At 40.6% G+C, this 22,459-nt stretch overlaps 2 protein-coding genes across 3 annotated transcripts in view; both read left to right on the top strand.

The window, feature by feature from the left end:
• Nucleotides 1-20: 20 nt before the first annotated feature.
• Nucleotides 21-17,079, top strand: ORC1 (origin recognition complex subunit 1). Its single transcript, XM_065657214.1, has 17 exons — nucleotides 21-104; nucleotides 835-939; nucleotides 1,321-1,448; nucleotides 2,854-3,023; nucleotides 3,447-3,822; nucleotides 4,487-4,784; nucleotides 6,494-6,598; nucleotides 6,926-7,130; nucleotides 7,448-7,554; nucleotides 8,307-8,408; nucleotides 8,902-9,073; nucleotides 10,092-10,199; nucleotides 10,961-11,110; nucleotides 12,341-12,460; nucleotides 13,959-14,125; nucleotides 15,279-15,366; nucleotides 16,885-17,079. Exons 2-17 carry the CDS (start codon nucleotides 851-853, stop codon nucleotides 17,077-17,079), a joined length of 2,580 nt encoding a protein of 859 aa, XP_065513286.1. The 5' UTR covers nucleotides 21-104; nucleotides 835-850.
• Nucleotides 17,080-18,324: 1,245 nt separating this feature from the next.
• The window catches only part of CC2D1B (coiled-coil and C2 domain containing 1B), a 34,292-nt gene continuing 30,157 nt past the window's right edge, over nucleotides 18,325-22,459 (top strand). The window contains exons 1-3 of one of the 2 annotated variants that reach the window (XM_065655389.1): nucleotides 18,325-18,396; nucleotides 19,130-19,219; nucleotides 22,216-22,357. In XM_065655389.1, the coding sequence (XP_065511461.1) occupies nucleotides 19,154-19,219; nucleotides 22,216-22,357 (208 nt within the window). In that variant the 5' untranslated portion in view covers nucleotides 18,325-18,396; nucleotides 19,130-19,153. Of the gene's footprint in view, nucleotides 18,397-18,418; nucleotides 18,639-19,129; nucleotides 19,220-22,215; nucleotides 22,358-22,459 lie in introns of those variants that run through there. The other variant, XM_065655388.1, reaches the window with a different exon arrangement.

The raw sequence follows: 22,459 nt of genomic DNA, 5'->3' as shown, positions 1-22,459 counted from the left end.
TGCGCGCGCGCGGCCGAGGGGGCGGGGCCCCGGGCAGAGGTTTGGCGCGAAATTCTACCCGAGTCGCCGGCAGGAGCTCGCGCTGCCGCCGCTGAGGCGCCGCGGTGAGTGAGCGGGTGGCGGCTCCGGGGAGGGCTCGGCGGCTCCGGGGAGGTGTGTTGGAGCCCCTCGGTGTCTCTCCATGGGTGCGAGCCGGCGGCTCAAACGGCCCCTTCGGATGCCGCGGCCCCGCAGGCCGCCTGAGCGCGGCAGCAGCCCCGGGCGGGCTCCCTGAGGCGGGGCCGTGGCCACCGCTCCGCCGCCTCCTCTGGAAGCAGAGCCTGGGGGGGATGAGGGGGGAGCGGCCCCGCGGGGCGGAGGGGGCGTTTTCCTCAGCACTGCGGCCCGTGTCTAAAGAGAAAATTCTTATTTAAAAAAAAAAAAAACAAACCCACAGCATAAGAGAGACGTTCGTGACGGTCTCACCCGGGTGGTCGCTGGAGGAAAAGCGGCGAGGCCGAGTCCTCAGCCCGGCCCTGGGAGGCCCCGGTCACAAGCAGGAAAGAGCCGATAAACCTCCTCTGTGCAGGAGCGAAGCGGCCAGAAACAAAGGAGTCGTCTGTCTGTCAGGTGTGTTAGTCAAGCGCTCGACGTGAAATAAAGGAATTTAAGAATAACCCACCTCTAAACACCTTCCCTTTTTCCTCCTCCCGGCTCTGAACCAGCCACTGCATGGCCACTTGCTTCGTACACACTGAAAGAATCGACCTCATTTCTGTGTCTGTGGCCATCTTGATTCTTTCCCTGCTTTTATTTTCACATAGTAATAACAAAAAAATTGTTTATTTGTTCTAGCTTTTTGTCAGGAATCATGAACACCCGGCAGAAAAGCAAAATTATCTACTCCTGGTATGGAAAACCTACGAGCTCAGACAGAAAACTGAGGACTTTGCAGTACAAGTAAATAACTATTATTTCTGGCTTACTCAGGGAATCTTAACGGGTGAATGTTTCTCCGCCTTCCTGACATTGGTCAGGTTAATGTGGCAGTCAGTGAGAATATGAGTAAGGTTTTGAGCGTTGTGCCGTGACACTGTGTATGTCACAAAGCTCTTGAATTATAAATTGTATAACGTATAAACAAAACCATTTAAATCTATGAATAAGTGTTAGCTGTCTTTTTGAAATATGTATGAAATCTTTTAATCAGGAAACTCAATTGTGGGCTTCGCAAGATGGAGCATAACTAACTGTAAGATTGACAGGTCACCAGCTTTGATGATGTATGAATTATAAAGAATATGAAATCCTGCTTATCTACGCGTGTGCATCACTTTCTAGGGGAATCCTTATTGTATCAGAAAGAAGCAGAACAGAAACCTGTATACAACTTGGAGAGTTTATTTTAGTTGAAGGGGAGAATGCTGATCAACCTTTTGTGGCACAACTACTGGATTTATATGAAGATGGTAAGAGAAATAAAAATTTACCTCCTATTTCAGAAATCTTAAAATGTTTTAAAGATACCTATTTCATGGGAATGTGTTTAGCCTATAACCCTTTATCACTGGCCTAATCTATTAAGGAAATTAGGCTTTGGTAATCGCTGTATCTGTATTCACATGCACCCCAAATATTTGAGGCTGATGGTTAATTTCAACTACATTTGGTAGTTAAACAGAGAGCTTAAAGACATTAAATTTTTACAGCCTACTTGCTTAGTCGTCTAATTTAAAAGAAAGGGTCCTTGAGGAAGACAGCATGAGCTCATGCTTTATTTAGAGGTTGGAAAATCCCAGTGGAGCAAGAGCACTGCAGCCCTGAAACTTTTGTCTTATTAGACATCAGGGAATTTAGCAATAAGGTACAAGACTGAAAACAGGGGGTTCTCATTACTTCTGTCCCTTGCAGAACTCCTTGTTTATAGAGAAAAGAACCCCTTGTTTCTACAGAAAGGTAGATATTTGAAGATAAATCATGGAAGATGAGTGATACAAACGCTACATTTGAATCTGAAATAGAAAATACTCATTAGCTATGTCTGGTTTCTTTGAACAGCTTTTGTTTTGGGCCATAATAATAACGTTTTGAGGGTTTTTTCCAATTCTTTACTTTTAAAAAACATAAATGCATATCACTCCAGCTTATTTATTTACTAATACAGATCTATTGTAATATAGCTGAATATGCTTTTCATGCTGCAATGAAACCTGTGAAGCTTCTTTGAAAACAAGATTTCTCTTTCATTATACATCTTTGACAAACGTGTTAAAGATACGTGGCTTTGTTTTTCATTCACATACGAACACTTTAAAATGTAGAGAGGAACTTACTATTCAGCTGTAATATGTTTTCAATGTTTCTTTTAACTCTCCATGCTGAATCCGTTCATAGTGTTTATTCAGACTTTCTTCTAGACATTTCAACAGCAGGTTTCTCTGATTTATTAGGCAGTTAATAAATGTGTTTCTGGTTCAGCTCTAAAAAAACCCCTTTGAAATTACAAATGCTGTTCTGAAATTTCTTTCTTTTCCTTTTATCTCACTCTTTTCAGTTAGTGGGGTCCAATTAGACCATATTTATGCAAATAAGGAACCTCTTCATTTGTGATAGTGAACTGCTGATCAGCTGGTCCACATGTATTTTGTGACTGAGACCCTATGTAGGTGTTATCTTAGTCCTTAAAAGTCTCAAACATTTTAATTTAGCTTAGAAAATGGGAATTGTAATCTCTTATCAGATGCTTTCTCACCTGTGTCCAGGGAGGATTTCTGTCCTTGACGGCATTTCAGCTAAAGCCATTGAGGCCTGGTGGTAACTATTTGTGATACAATAAAATTGTTAATGTTCACTGACTTCTTTTCATTGTTACAGGTGCTCAGCAGAAACGTGCAGTCGTGCAGTGGTTCTCCCATTTTACAGAGATACCTCAGAACAAACGGAAACTGCTTAAAAGGGAGGTTTTTCCCGGAGAGGTGTTTTTTGATCAAGTTTCTGGCTATGACACTGATATAGCTGTGGAGACCATTATTAAAAGTGTCGTGGTACGTACTGCAGCCCCTCTGCACGTAGGGGGATGAAAGAAACGGAAACAATTTAAAATGCATAATAGAACAGTGCAGCTACTTTATTCCCTCCCAAACCAAATATGTGATGTACATTTGTTAATGCAGTTACTACAGGATAGGACAGTTGAAAACTGTTGATATTCTGTCTTTCCCCTATCCGAAAATGACTTTGGTTGTTGGCAGCCAGCTCATGGTAGAGGTTTATGTGGAAAGAAGTAATGTGATGGGAGTCCTGTAGTGCGATAAACTTGTGCTAGTGTAAATGTAGGTGGAAGGTGTTGCCCTGCATAACGAAGGGTTGCGTGAGTTCCAATAATACCTGTGAACAGAAAATAGTTGAACGCTAAGATAACATTCAATGTTAAGGTGTGTGTGTTTTGGTATTTTCTGGTTTTACAGGTAACACCACTACGTCTGGGGGAGGAGCTACCTATTAAATTCAACAATGAAAAAGCATTCTACGTAAAACAGTCTTGGGATGGGAAATGTTTTAAGCCTTTGTCCCCTGACACATTCTCTAAGCTGAAAGAAGTTAATAAGAAAGGAGGTGGCATCCCAAACTGTTCAAACTCGTTTATTTCTTCAGACATGACTTCTCCCCTGAAACAAGAGACAGAGAGAGTTGTTTGGAGTGCTACAAAACCAAAAAATGTTGAGTTGGAAATAGAATCAAAACATTCTGCTTCCAAGTCCTCCCTCGCTAAGGAGAGACATTCACAAAGAATGGCCAATGGCGTCAAAACTCCAACAGCAAGGAAGAAGTTACAGTTAAACAGTATGTATATGGCAATATTCTGTCCATTCCATAGTTTTGAACATAACGTGTTTTGTGCCTCTTCGTTTTGGGTAGTTCAACCAATGGTAATATTCAACATCAGGATTTTTAGCTACTTTATTCAGGCTTTGTGGTTAGCCCAAGCCTTTTGTGTGCATCAGTTCCTTGTCTTATGCCTGTTATTTCAAGCAGCTATACTCCTTATACCCAATTGCTGTTGCAAATGTTTTATTTGTAACTGGTAAGTCCAAGTTAAGTGCTTGTTGGCTGAAACGCTACCAGTCAGCTGAATTTGACTTCAGAATGTCTCACTTTCTCCAGTCTTCTGACCAGCGGTGCACTAAAATGTTTACATTGGGCTGGTCAAATAAGCACATTGATCCTATGGAATGTGCCACATTTTCGAACTGAAGCCTGAGTAAAGTTGTAAGTGACGGAGGTGGATTAGAAAACCGAAAAAAATCAGTTTGTATTCTATTTAGTAATCTTTTTTAGAGGAAGCGTATGATGTCTGGATGTGTTCAGTTTCTTATTCCTGGAGTGTAATGCTATCTCCTTTCATTTAAATGACAACCACTGAGGCAGTCATATCTTGCCTTCTGAAAGTTAACCAAACCAGCCATACTAAAGCTTGACAAAAGTTCATTTTGCTCTTGATTCCTAGGTCCCACAAGATCTCCTAAAACCAGGCTCCTGGGATGTGAAGTTTTGGAACTTTTGGATGATGACTGTGATACTGTGGCACCCTTAGAATCATCAGCTACTAAAAGAAAAGTGAAATTCACTGGCATTTTAGGCTCACCACCAAAAATACCGTGTGCCAATGATAAGTCGAAGTCGGTGTTTGATACGGCAGAGAACTGGCAGAGGTTTAGTGATACAACACGATTATCCCCCTATAATAAGGTCAAAGACTTCAGCGAGAAACCCAAGAATCTTAAAAGGAAAAACGACAGCATACCGTAAGTGATTAGCCTTTTTATAATTATTTTTGTATGGGATTTCTATTTGTATGTAGTTCTCTTCAAGCGCATTTATGAAAGACCTCTGGAGAGAAAAGCAAGTAAGGTCTCTGTACTATGTTTTGCCTGTTGAGATCGCTGTGGGAAGAGGGTTTATTTAGCCTAAATAGTTACCAGTGTGCTGTGGTGAAGCTCTAGAAAGTGTGTTCCTTGGAGCTGAATGAAGGATCGGGGACATCATAAGAGAAGTTGACTTTAAAGATGGACACAAGCAGTTGCTGCTTGCAAGAACAGAGAGATGATGTTGGAAATGGCAATGGTAGGATGATATGAAAGGAAATTGAAGCTATATTGATCATTACAGTTCATACTCATCAACATGGATAAAAATCTGTTTTCCTGCAGTACGTATGTCATACAGGCTCAAATGTGCCCTACGTGTGACAACTACTGAGATACGTTGAACTATAGAAAGGGATGCGATGGGCCTCATGAGAGTTCTCACCGTTGTATGTATGCTTTCATGCTAATCTTTATGTACAAATGAAATCAAAACTCAAAAAAAGTAATTAAGTGTATCTTCATACAGCCTTTAAAAATAGCATTAAGCTGAGGCAGGAGGAGAGTAGATCAGACTTTCATGTATAAAATGTTGCAAGAAGCCAAAACCTAATCATGTTCCTCCTTTCCAAGAGTAAAGTTGTGGATACAACACTTGGTAGATCTGCACCCTGTTTTTGTCACTTATTGTATAGCAAAAAAACTTCTCAATTATAAGATAATAGTATTTCGGTGGTATTTGTAGATCTAAAAAAAAATCTGACATCTGTCTACAAATAAAGTAATTCATTTCATTGTGTGCTTTGAAGTAATAAGAAAGTTGTATTAACAGTAAATAGTTTCAGTGGTAAGGATGAAGTGCCCAAGAAGACAACCAAGGAATCTTGAAACAAATAGAAAAATATACTCCAAAGGGCAGATCAAAGAGATGCCCAAAGGAAATTGTATTTGTCTTCTCTTGCTCTCAAAAAGTAAACCCAAACCAAACAAAAACTCCACAATCAAGCAAAACCACAACTCTCTTGAGCCCCTGTCCCTTCAGCTTGGCAGTGTTGTATTTACAAAGTAATTTGGCTTCTAATTCAACTCTATCAGCATCTATTCAGTGTTCCGCACTGGTGTATGTGTGTCTAACTGGGGGAGTGAGGGAAAGCTGTTAGTCAGTGTGAAAGAAGTTGCTGTTGCCAGCTGCGGGTGCCTCAGGAAACCAAGCGGTGTGATGTCAGAGATGTCTGTTTTGAACAAATGCTCATGCGGTCACTGTTGTCACAGCGTTGTAGCTCAGCTAAGCAACTGACAGGTATGGGCTCAGGCTCTCTTTAGAATTAGCAGATTTCCTCAACTGCTTCACAAAGCTTTACAGAAACACACTTTACTATAAAAATCTTTACAGTACAGACCATGAACGAACAATAGTAAATATTTTGTGGGGTTTTTTTATTGGCAAAGATATATCGGAAAGTGCAAGAGAAGGACAATAGTGCTGCCAGTACCCATGCCACAGCCAATCTGTAAATAACTATAAACAAGAATTCATGCTGGCTTGACATCCATAACAATTGAGCTTGAAGTTTGAAAGGCTGCCTCTCCATCTTCACAAGTGTGAGTCAAAGAGGAAATAAAAATACCTTTGTGTTCTTTCTTGGCAGTTTAACTGAAGATCAGCAACTGAGTACTCAGAGCCTCATACTGACCCCTCGTTCTCGTAGAACGTGTGCACAAAAGACAAGCGCTCGCATTGCAGAGCAAATCAGGTAAACTTTCGCTTTCATGATACCTGATTCGGATTGCTATTGATAGCTTGAAGCCTTGATAGCTAATGCAAATGGTTCTAGAGGTACAGCTTAATTGCAGCGTGAGTGAAAACCATCTTATGTTCAGAAAGGGCATTCATCAGAACACTGACTTCCTTTAAACCGGTCTATTAAATAGTCATGGAAAATTAACAGCTCAGGTGGAAAATATGTTGGCTTGCTGATCACAGTAACTACAGAAAAAGTTGAAAATGTATCAAATTATACTCTGTTGTGTGTAGAGTTTTATGTATTTTTTTTAACTCATGTCATTTCTGTTTCTCATAGCATATTAAATGCGCTGAACCAGCAAGAGGATTCTCTGTCCAGCTCAGACAGCTCTTACTCTTCAAGCAGTGAGGAAGAGGAGGAGGATGATGATGATGTTCTCTGTACACCAGAAAAGAAAACTAAATCAAGTGGAACATTCAGCACCCCAAAATCTTCAAGGAGGTCTTCAGTTCAGACTCCTGCTAAGACCCTGAAGAAAACTGTAAGATTCCATTTAAAAGAGCTGGTTTTATTATTTCTAAACCAATTGTTTGAATGCTTGATGGCTGTGACCGAAGTTGAGTATCTGAATCTCTTAGCTTTCAATGAAATGTTATCTCAATTTATATGATCTTTGGTATGAGTGTAAAACACTTGTGTATCGTGCATATCGTGACTTGCCTTTTTCTCTTGTACTCTGGCATCCCCGGATAGTCTTTGTGCTTAAGTAATGTTTGGGAAACTTTTATAAAAGATGAGTCTCCAACAGAAATTGCTCCATGTAGAAAATCTGCTTGAGGTTGTAACTTTTCTTTGCAGCCCTTACCAGGAACACCCAAGACACCCCGGAATGCAACTCCTGAAATTCCCAGGCGCAACCATGCAGCACAGAAACCAGCCAGTGTACTAGAACAAGCCAGATTAAGGTAATGTAGTTCTCTCCTCAGGGGAGGAAATAATATTTTTTGCATTAGGTGCGCATAGCAGTAGGCTATGCTGAAATTGGGAAATATCGTCTTTACTGTATTGATACCAGAAGAGCACTTATGAAGATACAGTACAATACTAGATTTACAAATGCTAGTAGTATTTACAATTTCAAATTATTATAACCAGTCCATGCTAAGTTCTTCAGAATTAAGTATCTGTCTTTATTCTGTGCAACATTAGAAAAATGAAGATCCTCTCTTATTAGCTTTAGATTGTAAAGTTACGAAATTTGTCTCCTCTTGGTGTGCGAAAAAGCTTTACAGGTACTGTTGTAGATCTTCACAGTGGAAAAAAATGCATTCAGGACTGAGTTTTAAGTTTTTTCTGTTTCTTATAAGTGGTCTCCCCTGTTTTATCCTACCTCTACATCATCATTTTTTTTCGTGAATTAAAACAGCGAGATCTTTATTGGTGCGTATTCATGTTGTTTGTTTACAAATGTGACTGTTCAGCCCTTTTAACACTTAAAAGCACATATAGAGAGACTAGGCCATTTATTTTGGGATACTTGACATTGTTGTTCAGACCTAAAGTGCATAAGAGATTTGAAAAACTACACACAACTGTGAAAGGTGGAGTGTCTAGCTATTTGTTTTCCTCAGTAGGTGCTTGAAGTAGAACTGTGAAAACACAAAACTTGGACCTCCTATTTCAATTTTCTTTTTCTTTTTTTTTTTAAAATGTAAAGGCTGCACGTTTCTGCTGTCCCAGAATCTCTGCCTTGTCGTGAGGAAGAATTCCAGGATATCTATAACTTTGTGGAAAGCAAACTCATTGATGGTACAGGAGGGTGAGTTTCTTGGTGACACTATAGCTGAGATCACATCTACCTATGGCATAACAGCAGTCAATCAACACTACTTTTATTTAAAATGTTACCATTTGGCTAAATTAAAATTCCTAGTTGAATTTTCCTGGTATATTTTTTCCTTAAGAAGGGTTGTGCAGAGAAATAATGTGGGCTCCTTTATTTTACAGATTCAAATTAAAGACCGAAATATAACTAGTCAATTTTAGATGTCTGAAATAATTTTTTTAAGAGGTAAATTACATTTATAAAATATTTTAGGTTGTTAATTGCTCAGTAATAATAAAAATCCTCATGATCCTCTAATGTGTTAGGTGTCACAATTTGAAAATAAAGGAACGGAAATATAGGGAATTCTCTGACATGACTGGAGTAGACTTCAAGGCTGATCTTGGAGCCCAGAAATTCCAGCTCATTATTCCTAAGAGTGTTACCATTTTGCTCAGGCTGCTGAAAAGGTGTTCTTCTTTTGTAGGTGCATGTACATTTCTGGAGTGCCCGGAACAGGTAAAACTGCAACTGTTCATGAAGTAATTCGCTCTCTTCAGCAAGCTGCAGAAAACGATGACCTGCCATCATTCCAGTGTGTAGAGATCAATGGCATGAAGCTGACTGACCCTCACCAAGCTTATGTGCAGATACTAGAGGTAAGTAAAGCCTCTTTGATGGCTCTCTGATTTGAAAGGAGATCTTGGGCTTTACCATCGGATTCTCAATGTGTTACGGTATTCAGGGAACTTAACGTATTGCTACTTCCGCATAGGCCTTATGAGAGATTGTATGCTTTTATCTTAAAGCAGGTTAAAAAATAATTAAAGCCATGGCCAACTTCTTGAACTGTTTTGCTTTCAGCTGCATAAAGGCAGTGGCTTGGAAATAGCCTGTTGTATTACATTGTCAGGTTAAAAAAAAATCTAAACCAGATTCTTTTTGTATTTTCCCCTTCTATAAATTTTTCTGCACATATATGCTTAAGAAGTTACTGAGATGACAACTGTGGAACTCAGTGTAGCAGTAGAATAATTACTAAGGAGGTCTTCATGGTTAATTGGTCTGTCATCATACAAATCCAGATCAAGAGGGACCATCTCTGTCAACTATACTGTATTTCAGATTTCCATGACAAACTATTCTGCCGTATCTCACCTGGGACTACTGACTGTGCTTGCGTTTATATGGGTGTGAATTTACCTTCACCCAATAGGCATTAGACAGTAACTGCTCAAAACCATTGTCAGTCTAGGCTAACTTTAATCCAGTGACCTGGAAATGAAATGATGGTTTCCTGAAGTATCTATTCCATTTTCTTATACACTTCTGCTCCATTTACTTAAGTTTGATTGCGTCTATATGAGCAGGAAGTGGCATGATTGTTCTAATATCCCTGTCCTCATCATTGGGAGTTAAATATATATATTTGCATCCTTTCCTCAAACCAGCATAGATAGTATCTTGCTGTGGGATTTATTGTAGCCAGATCACTGTGTTTCTTTAGCATAGTGAAAGGCTTTGTGACAATTACATTATTTCATGGTAATGTTAATGTCTTCTAACTCTTTTTGTTCCTATCCCGTTCAGCGTAAGTTAAAACCGAGCAGGAGTTAAACTTCCTATTTCCAGAGTTTTGGTGTGATTAACCTTCAGCATTGCTTAATCCTTGTCCAGTTACTGACAGGTCAGAAGGTGACAGCAACCCACGCTGCAGAACTGTTGGCAAAACTGTTCAGTACGCCTGGACCAAAGAGGAAGACCACAGTGCTGATAGTGGATGAGGTGAGACCAAGAATCCTTTGCTCTCTTTCCTTGAAGTATTGTAAGAAATTGGTTTTTTGGAGGATGGAAAAAGAACTGGTACGTGCTTAGAGTATTTCATATGTGATCTAAAAGGAACAGACTTAAAAGACACACAAATAGTTCTTCTTAGCCTCACTAGGAAACTGACCTCAAACGGGCAAGTATCCCTATGCCATATTGTTCTCTGCCTTGGATTTCTCATTGGTTTTATGTTTTGTTTTGGTCCAGGTTATAGAATGAGTTGTTCTGTCAAGTCCTAAATACCATAGAATTCAACTGTGTTTTGTCTGGAAGCTGCTGCTTTTCCAGTAAGAAAACTCAGTTAAATAAGTCATATTCAGTTTTGAAACTCCTTGAATATGCTATATTCAGAAATAAATACATGCTTATTTTTTGCTGTAAGCTAATTCAGGTTCTCACATGGAGGGCCTTTTAATCTTGTTAGATGTGGTATTAAGGTCACAGTTGTGTTTAAAAACTCCAGCTGTTTAATCACACCACTGTGATTAATATTGTTCAAGCATCTAGTAGGACTGTGTTTTTCCAAAATATATTAGAGCCCTAATTCAGAAAATTCAGTCCTATTAGTAGATGGATAAAGGAAACAAAACATAGACAGCTTGTTCAGAATCACGTAAGAAGTCTTCTGTGGCAGAGCTAGCTCTCTCAAACCCCCATCAGGCATTGTAAATACAAGGCCATTCTTTTTCAGTCTAATTCTTCTCTTTCTATCTCTGCAGCTTGATCTTCTGTGGACCCGGAAACAGAATGTGATGTACAATTTATTTGACTGGCCAACTCAAAAGCACTCCAAGTTAATCATCTTGGCCATTGCTAACACCATGGACTTGCCAGAGAGAATCATGATGAACAGAGTAGCTAGCAGGCTGGTATGTCCTAGCAGTTTTGTTGCTGTGCAATAAAATGAGAACAGATTAAATAACGTATGCAATCAAGAGTAATCCAAGAGAAAGGTAGGACTGGTTACGTCAGAGATTAAATAATGTTTTTATAATTCCCTCTCCAGAGGGCTGATAATGAACACACAAATCTTAGCAAAGTAAGTTTAGAAGCTAGCCTGCTAATCAGATGTTATGCTGTGTAAGTACACTATGTTCTTGTAAGAATGAATTAAGAATGCAGATGTCTTTTTAAACACATTAAGATCTGGATAATCAAATGTCATGCTTCATGGTTAAGCTGCTTATTCCAGAGTTCAGAAGAATTCTCTTCTGGCTTCCCTTCCTCTTTCCCCTTTCATTCTAGGCACCTAGTTACTTGTCTCTGATTGCCGTCATCAGCTTGTAGATTTTCTTTCTTGGTTACCTTTGGACAGGAAGTCAGATGCACTCTACACTTGTGCTGAATACATTTTCTGAGGTCATCTCTTCATCACTGCTCTGAAAAGTGATTTGCAGAAACAGTGCTCTGCCTACATCCCTCTGGGACTCAAAAATAGTTCCACAGTGTGTGAATTGCTTTCCCCCGCCCACCGAACCTGCAGATCAGCTGAGTCCACATAGTCACAAGAGAGGAGAATTTTGCAAAGAAATGCAAGACTCAGGCCTCCCGTAGAATACAAAAGGCAGTGTGCCATTTGTAACATAAGTTGTCCTTCTCATCTGAAAGCAGTTTTTGTGAGCTTGAGGCAGAAGAGGATTTTGAATTCTTGGCTGATTGCTAACCTGAAGTCCATAGTATGACTGTATACACATATACAGATTTGTAAAGGAGAGATGAATATTTATTCACAGCTTCTGCTGTTACTGTATTAAAAATAAAATGTAAACAGCTGTAATCAAAAGATTTTCATATTAGGTGTCTTTGATTTGTTTACAAGTTTTGTAAGATAAATTTGATTCTAAGCAGCACTTGCTTCTCGGGCCTTTCAGTTGGGAGGTCCAACCAGGGGTTCTCACTTAGTCACAGTTTTGTGGATTCGCACGTTTATTTCCAAAAATATGAAGTGGAAAAATTGATTAAAGCATCACTTGGAGAGGAAGGATGTGAAAGAGAGAGTATTCCTTACAGAGAAAATTAACTACGCAGGCTATGCTTGCACAGTTGAGAGTTTTCAAGTGCTACCAACACTTCTGACTGTATTGTATTATTTACTGTAGGGCCTCACCAGAATGTCCTTTCAGCCCTACACCTTCAAACAGTTGCAGCAAATAATTTCATCCAGACTGAACAGCATCAAGGCATTTGAAGAAGATGCAATTCAGCTGGTTTCTAGAAAGGTAAGCATAGTGCAGATGTGCGTCCTTTGCGCTACGTAAGGAGCGGGGGACACAGGCGAGAATTTTATGACAGTAGTCAGACTTGGTTGTGTGTTCTGTACTGGAGACAAAGCGGGGCACAAGTAACAGATGCCCTCTGCAGAGCATACAGGATATTTTCACAGGAAACATTGCTGAAGTGATGTCCTTGCTTTTTCCACCTGCTTTGAGAAGGCAGCGGTATATTCCAAGAGCTGGAGGCACGACAACAGGAGTTGTGATAATGCATGATGTCAGCTTTCTCCAGTGTTTGGCATAATGAGAGTCACTGGATGATCTTGGAAAAAAAATAATATGGCAGTGGAAATATCCATATTTATTTTCTTTCTCGAGAGGTTTAAAGCATCGGCATAATAGATAGTACCTGTTCTGTTACCACCCTTAATACTTGGTTGTACAAAAGCCAAAGAATGCATTAGGGATCAGTAGTTTCTCAAATTAAGATGTATGCATTGTTTAATGTCTTACATTAGCAATTATACATTAAAATAATCTATTAAAATTTTGCTAGAATGTGTCAACCAGTATACACTTAAACCTTTTCTGTGAAGCATCATTGTAGGATTAAAAAATAATACTGATCAATATGTCAGAAGTAAATACAACTGTTTGTTTTGTTATGAAGGAACCACCTTTTTGTAAGAATAGTAGTGATGATTTTACAGACTTAATACTCTGCAGTGTTTTTCTAGTATGATTTTCTTTTTCAGAAAATCTAGTAAAATAACTTGCAATTAGATTTTCCAAAGAGTTTCTCATTCTTGGCTCCAGCTGAGTTCTAGGGCTTAACACATGTTATCAGAATCTTCTGGGAAAACTAGGCCAGCACTATATCTAGTGAATGCTCATAGCTTTATTAAAACTGTAAACCACAAGTGGGGTTTTAAGTATTTAGTTTCAGAAATTTCAGACACTTGGGCACTTATAAACTGAAATTCATTATCCCAGATGTTTGAGAACTACTGAAAATGTTAGTGTACTCTTAAAATCGGTATTCTATCAAGTATGGAAAAACTGAGGAGCTATTCCACCCCACCCCCCTCCTTTTTTTTTTCCTGTGTGAACATGTATTGTGGTAGGATCTTTATTGATAACATTCCTGAAAACTTTTGGAATTGAACTGAACTGCTGACATTGAATTTCCCGTTTAGTTTGGTTTGATTTTTTTTTTTTTTTTAACCTCTGACTTCTGTGGTTATAGAAAAAAGTTCAGTCTTGAATTTGGGATGACCAGATTGGGATGGGGCTGTGGGAGGCTTGCTTCTGTTGGTTTTGATCAATAGGATTGTTATTTAAAATCTGGGATTCTAGTAACATAGTTCACAGTTGGATTGCTCTCCTGTTTTGTGGTCAGGTTGTTTTGGTGTGGTTGTGGTGTTGTTTTTTCTGTTGATTCTTGCTAAACTCTTCTCTCAACTTGTAGGAAATATTACTACAAACCTGTCATGTTTACTTTCAGGTCGCAGCGCTGTCTGGTGATGCAAGGCGTTGCCTTGATATCTGCAGAAGGGCCACTGAGATCTGTGAGTTTGCTAGCCAAAAGAGAACCCCTGAAATAGTCAGGATGACCCACGTAACAGAAGCCATAGATGAAATGTTTTCATCACCATATATAAAAGCAATCAGGTAAAAACATTTCTCAGAGGTGTTTCTTTGCTTTTATGTCTTTTTCACTGGGCTATTTTTTCCTAAAACATTCAGTCTGCCCTCATCATCCCTTGTGAGTGTATATGATGCATCGTGCTGCTTTGAAGCACGATACAAACCAAACCTTGCAGCACAGCCAGGAGAGAGACGTACAAAATAGGAATTAAAGATACAGGAAACAAAGCCACAGGAATCACTTGTACAGGTATACAGAGGATGCTTCCATGTTAGTTTGTTAGATCAGGAGAGAGCTTTTGGAGTTCCATGATTGTCCCTGCTTACTGTACATTGATTTTTCTGAACAGCAGTTTACTAGTACATATCTTTTAATTCCTTCCAAGTGGAACTAAATGTGAAAGACACACTCAGGAGCCCACAGCCACAAATGTTACTGGTCATTCAGCATACTGGACCAGACTTTGAACTAGACTGAAGGAAAAACCGCTCAGACATGCATAGTGTAGGTATCAGGTCCTCAAGAATCAACTATTCCCCTCTCCATATCCATGTGTATTATGCCACTGTCTTTGCTCACTTTATGCAACCACAGATGTCTGAGCAGTATGCGAGACTTTCCCATTTGAATTGGTTTATTTCTTTAACATAAATAGATTCTGTTAGGGCTTCTAAAAGGCTTCCTGAGGGAATAACGTGTTGCCTTTCAGTGGTCCACACAGGCTGTAACTGGTAAAGTGCTTGACCAGTTTCTGGTGGAAAGGGAATCTGTTTCATCAGGGAGTGGGGGGTACTAAGGGGTGCAAATATGGTATTTTGCTGGATATGTAAGTATGGCTTTTACTGTGCTACTTGTGCATGAAAGCCTCAATGCTAATTTGTTAATTCATAAATGTAAGTTGACCATAACACACTGCAGAATATGTATGGAATGGAATGTTCTGTTCAGATACATTGAAAGAGAGGTGAGGTGAGGTGAAATGCAGTGTATTGTGGTGCCAGAGCTGCAGGCTGTAAGACAGTGGCTAGTTGACATGAACTACCTCTCTCGGCTAGAAAAATACCCCGCATTTAAACATGTGGTTACCAAGCAATTTCCCTTACAGACTTCTTCCTAAGTTTTCATAAGTTCTAAACTTGGCAGGTTGATTTTTGTCTGTTTTGTTTTGATATTCAGGAATGCCTCATTGCATGAACAAATATTTTTGAAAGCAATTTTAGCAGAGTTTCGCAGGGCGGGAGTTGAAGAGGCAACAGTTCAACAGGTATGCTCATGTTCCAGAGTACTTTTTTTCTTTTAAAAAAGGGTAGCATTGACAAAATCATCAGGCAAAAGTGTAAATAATTAAATATTTGGGAGTTTAACTCTTAAAATTGCATGGATGACAATATGATAGCTGTCCAGGCCAGGTGTAAAGCCTAATTGAATGCTACCACCTGTTTTTCCATGAGACTAAATACTTAAAATTGGAAATACCTGCTGTTGTATTAATGTTACCAGTGATCTGGATCACGAATTTTTTCTTTTTTTGGTCTGCATCTGAAAATATTGCATGCCTCCACCTAACATGTTTTATAACAGGAAAAATAAAAGAGAACCTGAAAATATCAGGCAACATAGTTCAAGGAAGAAAACTGGAAGCTGATTCCAACTTCTATACCACTGTCTTTCTCAATAGAGGCAGAGAAGCCACTGGTAGCTTCAATCTTTTAGTAGACCGATAAAATACTTGACACCAGCAGAGCTGTGAAGAGTCCACACAGAGTCCATTTCGTGATTCACAGTATGGAAACTAAATGTTAATACTTAAAAAAATGTTTAGAACTATATGTATAAAATAACCTGCTAGTTTTGTCCGGTGCTACAGGTTTATAAGTGAGCAGTTGAATTGCATTTTCCATTACTGGCTCCTGAACATCTGCATCAGTTGTTTGTGTAGATAGACTGTGCAATTGGTTCTTGAACTTCGAAGAATATTTTGTTAGACTGATTTGTTATGTATTTCCCCTCAGTTTTCTAACACCAAACAGGTGTCAGCCTGTCATCCAGTCTCTGTAATTAGCAGGGGAAAAATGTTTATTATTACAGCATGAGAGGAATTTTAAGGCCGAAGATGTCCCTTCTCAGTTTAATCCTGTTAACTGATGAGCTGACATATAGTGAGCAAGTAATAAATATCGGAAGGATTGACTTGAGACATGCTTTATGTTTAAGCCTGAATTAAGGCCTGCTATTTCTAACTAGAAAAGCGGAAGACCTCAACCGATTCTTGTTACTGGTTTACTGGTCTGCATGATTTGTGACAAGTGTATCCTCCTGTGCTTGAATGTGTATCAGGCCTTTGTAAGCTGTGATCTTCGTGGTTGTAGTCAGCGTGACTTATGCTTATTGGTCACTGGGCCTGAATATCAGTCCTGAGTGAATTGATATGTAATTAATTATAGGTCAGCTCTTAGTCTGCTGGATAAGCTTTAGTCCATGTAGTCCAGGGAAGAAGTTAAATGATAAGAGTTTAAAAATTGCAGATAAGGTAGGTTGCTAATTATTTTCCTTTTTGGCTATATGAAAAAGGAAACTATAGCTTGGAATTGTTACTTCTTTGGCAAAATCCTAATTGTTTGTGCTGAAACAGCAGCATGTGAGCACTTCATCTCAGGGGCCTGGAGCCAGGTTCTCCTCCCCTTCATAGGTGTGGAGGGAAGGAAGCTTCTCTTTTCCACCCTGGCCTTGGATTGCAGCAGGACATAAACGTGACCTGTGTCCTTTTCTCTTTTTTTAATAGGTCTACCATCAACATCTAGCGTTGTGTAGAATTGAAGGCATGCAGAGTCCTACGATATCGGAACTTATGGGAATTTGTTCAAGACTTGGCGCCTGCAGGCTCTTGCTGGTGGAGTCCAGTAATAAGTATATTCACATGCGGGTGCGACTCAATATCAGCCAGGATGATGTCATGTATGCACTCAAGGAGGAATAAGGCAACAGAGTTTTAATTTTTTTTAATATGTATAAATATTTTAAATATTGTCTATTTTTATTTTTTTAATTGCTGATAAAGTGGTAATAGTGAAATGTATTTTTATTAAATTCTTTGCTTAAATGTTTGTATTAAAGCACTCTTTATATAATAAAGAATTTGCTTCAAAGCATTTTAAATATTTGAAATCAAACTACTTTTTTAAAAACTGTTTTTATTTGCTGGTAACTAGTCTCCTTTCAGCTGAGGTGTATGAACTTGAAATTGATTTCTTGCATCACTACTAAGGCCAAGAAGATTATATGTTTTTTATGACTTGCAGTGTCTGTGGCATTGCAGTTCATGTAGTTTTTCTTTGTTTTGTTGAGTATAAAAGACATAATTAAAATGTGCTTTTCATTATATCAGTTGTATAAGTTAAAGGAACTTCTAGTTTGAAATCAAAGCTGAATGTTTGAATTGAGGAGTGTGTTTGCTACCAGGAAAGTAAAAATACCAGAAGAAATCTGTCACTCAAGTGACCAACTTTTTTTGTTGATTGATATCAAGGACTGCTCCAAAGGAATCGCTCCGGTGCTGGAGGTCTGAAATCTGCTTTTGTGATGGAACTGTTAACCAAAATATATTAGTTATTTGGAGATGGAGAGTTTGAAAACACTTTTAAAATGTTGGGGCGTGCTCCACAGCAACACAAATTATTGTTGTTGTTGAGTGATGTGAGTGACCTGAACTGTGGGTACTAGAACAGAGCTCATTTCTGTGGGAGTGTAATATTAGACAATGAATTAGCAGATACCACATTCACTCGGACGGGTTATCTGTAACAGCTGCGGTTTGTATAGGTGGCTTAAAACTTGGTAGCAGCTTCAGAAAACTCTAAAAAAAGGGATGTTAAATAGACTGGTTAGTGAGAAAACTTCCTGTCAGTGAAGTCATTTTTGTGTGTTATAGAAGTTATTATTAACACACTTATGAACACAGACCAGTAGAACAGCTAAGTTAGAATTTCAGCTTTTTGGTTTCAAAACACATAAATGAAAAGTTGGCGGGGTGTGCGACTATCACCTGCAAGGCAGCGGTGGGGGTTTGAAGGGCCGGAGCCGGTTTTTACCGTTACCGCTCCCTTACCGTGACCGAGCTGTGCTTCCCGGCGCTCAGCTGCACCGGGTCGCTGCGGGCCCGGGCCGGACCTGCCCCCGGGCCCCGCCCTCCCCGGGCCCCGCCCCGCGCAGGCGCGCTGCTGCCGGGAGCCGCGCTCGGGGCCTCCCGTAGCGGGCGGGCGCTGCTGCACCGGGCGCCTTTGCGCGGGAGGCCGAGGTGAGCCGGGCCCGGCCTGTGGCGGTGCCGGTGGCGGCCCCTCGGCGGCGGCTGTTCACACGCCGCTCAGCCTATCGCCTCCGCCGGCTCCTCCCTGCGCCGGGGCGGGGGCTCCGCGGGGGTACGGGGCGGGCCGGGCCTGCCCCGCCCTCGGGTCCGGCGGGGCGGGGGTCCTGCCGGCCTACCCGCGGGTGCCGCGGCCCTGCCCGACCGCCCGGTGTGGGGGCGAGGGAGCGCCGGGGGTGAGTGGCCTCGGGCGGAGGGAGGGGAGCGGCCGGGCCGGGCTCCCGGCGGTGGGGAGGGCGGCACTGGCGGGTCTGGGCCCTGGGAGCGTGTTACACGGCGTGTGCCCCCCTTCCCCTCACGGCGTATCGTCCCCATCCCCTCACGGCGTGTCCCCCCCTTACCCTCACGGCGTATCGTCCCCATCCCCTCACGGCGTGTGCCCTCCTTCCCCTCACGGCGTATGGTCCCCATCCCCTCACGGCGTATCGTCCCCATCCCCTCACGGCGTGTGCCCCCCTTCCCCTCACGGCGTATCGTCCCCATCCCCTCACGGCGTGTGCCCCCCTTCCCCTCACGGCGTGTGCCCCCCTTCCCCTCATGGCGGTTTGCAGTGCCGGTAGGAGCTGCGGGTCTGTGCACAGCCTGCCCTGTGCTGCCTTCGTCCTGTTTGCAGTGGGTCGGGACGGGATCTTGATGCTCCATTTCGTGTGTTCTCGGCCCCTTGCAGACACTCTGAAATTCATGAACCAGCATGCTTGGCAGGAGACCTAAAAAAAGCCCTCAGGCCAAGGGCCAGGGAGCTGCAGTTGCAAAGCAGGTAAGGAAGGCAAAGAGCCAGGGAGATGTGGTTGCAAAGCAGGTAGGGAAACCTACTGCTCCTCAGGATAGTCTCGGTCAGACCTCTTGCTGCTGTTTTCCTGCTAGAATTGCCCATGTGTTAATAAGACATTGCAGGACCATGAAAAAATTAAAATCAGGTGGTGCCTGTTTTCCTTTCTCCTGTAGTATGTTCCTCTTAAAGTAAATATCTGATACGCAGCAGTGGAGGTCTCGCAGGGAAGCCACAGTGTTGTAATACTGTACTCTTTGCAAGAGACCTCATGACTCACGCTTATAGTAGTTCCCTACCCCACCTATATTGAGATTCAACAATAACATCATCAATAACTATATGAAGATTTTTCTTACACCTCTAAGAAAGCAGAAATAAGAAGATCAGAATATCGAATAACAAATTCAGGGGCACATATGGGAGAAAGCTAAGGTGCTACACCAGATACAGTTAATTGTAATTTCCCTGTGTATAGTCATTTTTTTTCTTGCAACAGCCTGATAAGCTTATGTCCCTTTCCTGTAGCTAAAAGTGAGCTCAGATGTCCCCATGTGTTGGTTTGTTGTGTGGGGTTGGTTGGTTTGTTTTTCGTGTTCTTTACGTTTGGATGTAGTTTCAGAAGCCTCAAGGAGAGAAACATGATTTAGTTATGGTTGGCAGGTGTACGAAGTCAGGCAACAGTGTCAAAATTAGAAATACAGCCAAGGCAAAGTTCTGGGTAAAAAAGTGGAAGAAAAAGAATACAGTTAGATGTAAAGAATATGTTAGAACCGGAATGGGACTTTAGACACCTTTGAAGGTAGAATAAAGGCAGGTAACATATAGAAGAGGAATAACTGATAAGAATATAGAGAAATATGAAAATAGATTGGAATAGGATATTAGAACAGACAAAAAAACCCTAAGATATTTTCTTTTGGTGATTTCTTAGGAACCAGTATTCTCATCCTGGAGGCAGAATAGTTTAGTTGGAGGTGTGTGGTGTCACCATTGCTCTAGTATGAAAGTTTGCATTTCTCAGTTGGAGAAGTGGTATATAATTTACTTAATTTTAGCAAGGGAGAAGATAAAAGGTAAAAATATCATTCTCTCTTCCAAAAAAAGAAACCACACTCTAAAAAGACAGTAAATAAAAGGATCTGGTTAATGTATTTTACTAATTTTTAATTGAATACAGTTAGCCTGTCTTACTGTACGGAGAATTGTTTCTTGAAACAAGTACACTAATGGCTTGTTCACTTGCAAATTAACTCAGTCTCAACCGTGTTTGTGGTATGTGGTGTATCAGCTGTAAGCTTTCTGTAATATTTTTTTCTGTTTTATTAAATGTTTCTTTAACACTATTAATTTAATTGGAAATATGCCTTATGGAGCAGATTGAGAGAGCTAAACCTGCCCGATTCTGTTCTTGATTTCATTCATTACTACACTTGCTGCGCTTCCTGCGCTTGTGGTGTGGTAGTGAACAGATCACAAGTGCTCCCGATCTATTTTGCACATTGATAGAAGGTGTATGTACATTCCGTAGAACTGGAATCTTTAGATCCATATTATAAATATTTCCTAATTTATTTCAGTCTTGTCCTGATCTTTCCATTCTGTCCAGGGCTGCAAATATATTAGTTTTATTTTACAGAGGGAGATGGGTAAGGCAGAGGGGTGGCTAACTGGTGTGCCCAGTGCCTTACAGAGTGTCAAGGGCAGGATCAGGGCTGGCAAACAAATAGCTGCTGATTTTGAATACTGTTCCTGGTCCTTGGAATTGGTGTTTCTCAGCTGTGTCTCACATTCTCCTCCGGGATTGTAAAAGGGTTCAAAGAGGGACACAAAATATTTTGAGGCAGTAGCCACTAGCACATCAATTCCTACAGGGTTAGGAAGATTTATTAGTGATTCACACAAGTTCATAAACTGACAGGCAGCTTCTGGCAGCACTTCAGATCCTCGGAGGCAGCAGGAGATTGTTAACTCTGGTAATAATGACAACTGATTTTTGTTCCTTTGCTTGAGAGAAGCCGAACTGCTGCCTGCTTGGCCATGTGAACACCAATAAGCCAACAGGGGCTCGTGCTTTGAAAAAGTCTGAGGAAAACTGCTCCACCTACCTCACAGGATGAATCTACTTCAGTTAATTCATGTTTATAAAAAGCTCGACATACGTTGAATAAAAACGTTGTTACTTCTGGGGCAGTTAGTGTCTTAACCAGCAATATAAAAATTGTGATAAAATGGCATCTTAGAAGAATACTTTTAAGACTAAGTCCTCAGACGTTTATGTGTTACTTATGTCATTTGGCATGTTTTACATCAACTGATAACCCCTACTACTTTGTCAAATTCTGATTACTATTATTAATAATATTCCCTGAGATGCTGTCACTTAGCTGATGATCTGTTCCAGACAGTTGTTTGTTTTCTCTGGTGTAGCACAGACATTTCTGGGTTCGTACTGGCTGTGTCTTTCTCTGCATGTGCGTTTGTTTTCCCTGTGTTTATGATTTACAGACCGAGATAATGAGAAGTACAGAACAGTTCTGTATATGTAAATATAGCTGCTTCTGAGAGATAAAGGTGGAATCTCTGCAGTGTACGCATGTCGGACCTGTATTGTGTGAATGGTGATTAAATATTTTTTAGCTTAGCTGTTACAGGAACTGCCCTCAACTTCCCTTCTTGAGGCTGAGTATAGCAGACATCATTTTATTTTACCTTGTTATGTTAGATAGTCTAGAAAAAGTTGTGTAGAGTTTTAGAGGATGCCTTTGTGGCTTATTAAGACTTATGTACCTTATTTTAGTTATGGGTGCCTTGTATGCATTGTTTGGTAATAGAAGTGGTATGATAGCGAGCTTTAAAAAAATCGACAGAATCCAGAATGCATGGAAATGTTTAAATAATTAATGTAGTGTGCTGGTTTTGAGTACCATGTCTATTCTAACTGCAGTATTTTCTTAAAATTTTTTATTTTGCCTTGACTGCAGCTGGGGCTGTTCACGGATTTCAACCCTGAAGAGATGCTGCTGGGTGCGGAGGAAGGTGGGGATGATGGGGACCTGGAAGCAGAGCTTGCTGCTATCACAGGAGCAAAAGTGAAAGAAGGGAAATCAAAACCGAAAGGGAAAAGTAAGTTGAAGTACCTGGGGTTTATTTATTGACAACCTGAATAATTTATTAAAAACACCTATTTACAAATCACTGGTTCATCGAAAAATATTTTTTCATCAC

This window comes from Caloenas nicobarica, chromosome Z (assembly GCF_036013445.1).
Source record: "Caloenas nicobarica isolate bCalNic1 chromosome Z, bCalNic1.hap1, whole genome shotgun sequence".
Lineage (NCBI taxonomy): Eukaryota > Metazoa > Chordata > Aves > Columbiformes > Columbidae > Caloenas > Caloenas nicobarica.
The sequence above is the reverse complement of the archived record's forward strand: the minus strand, read 5'-3'. Positions and strand labels throughout refer to the sequence as shown.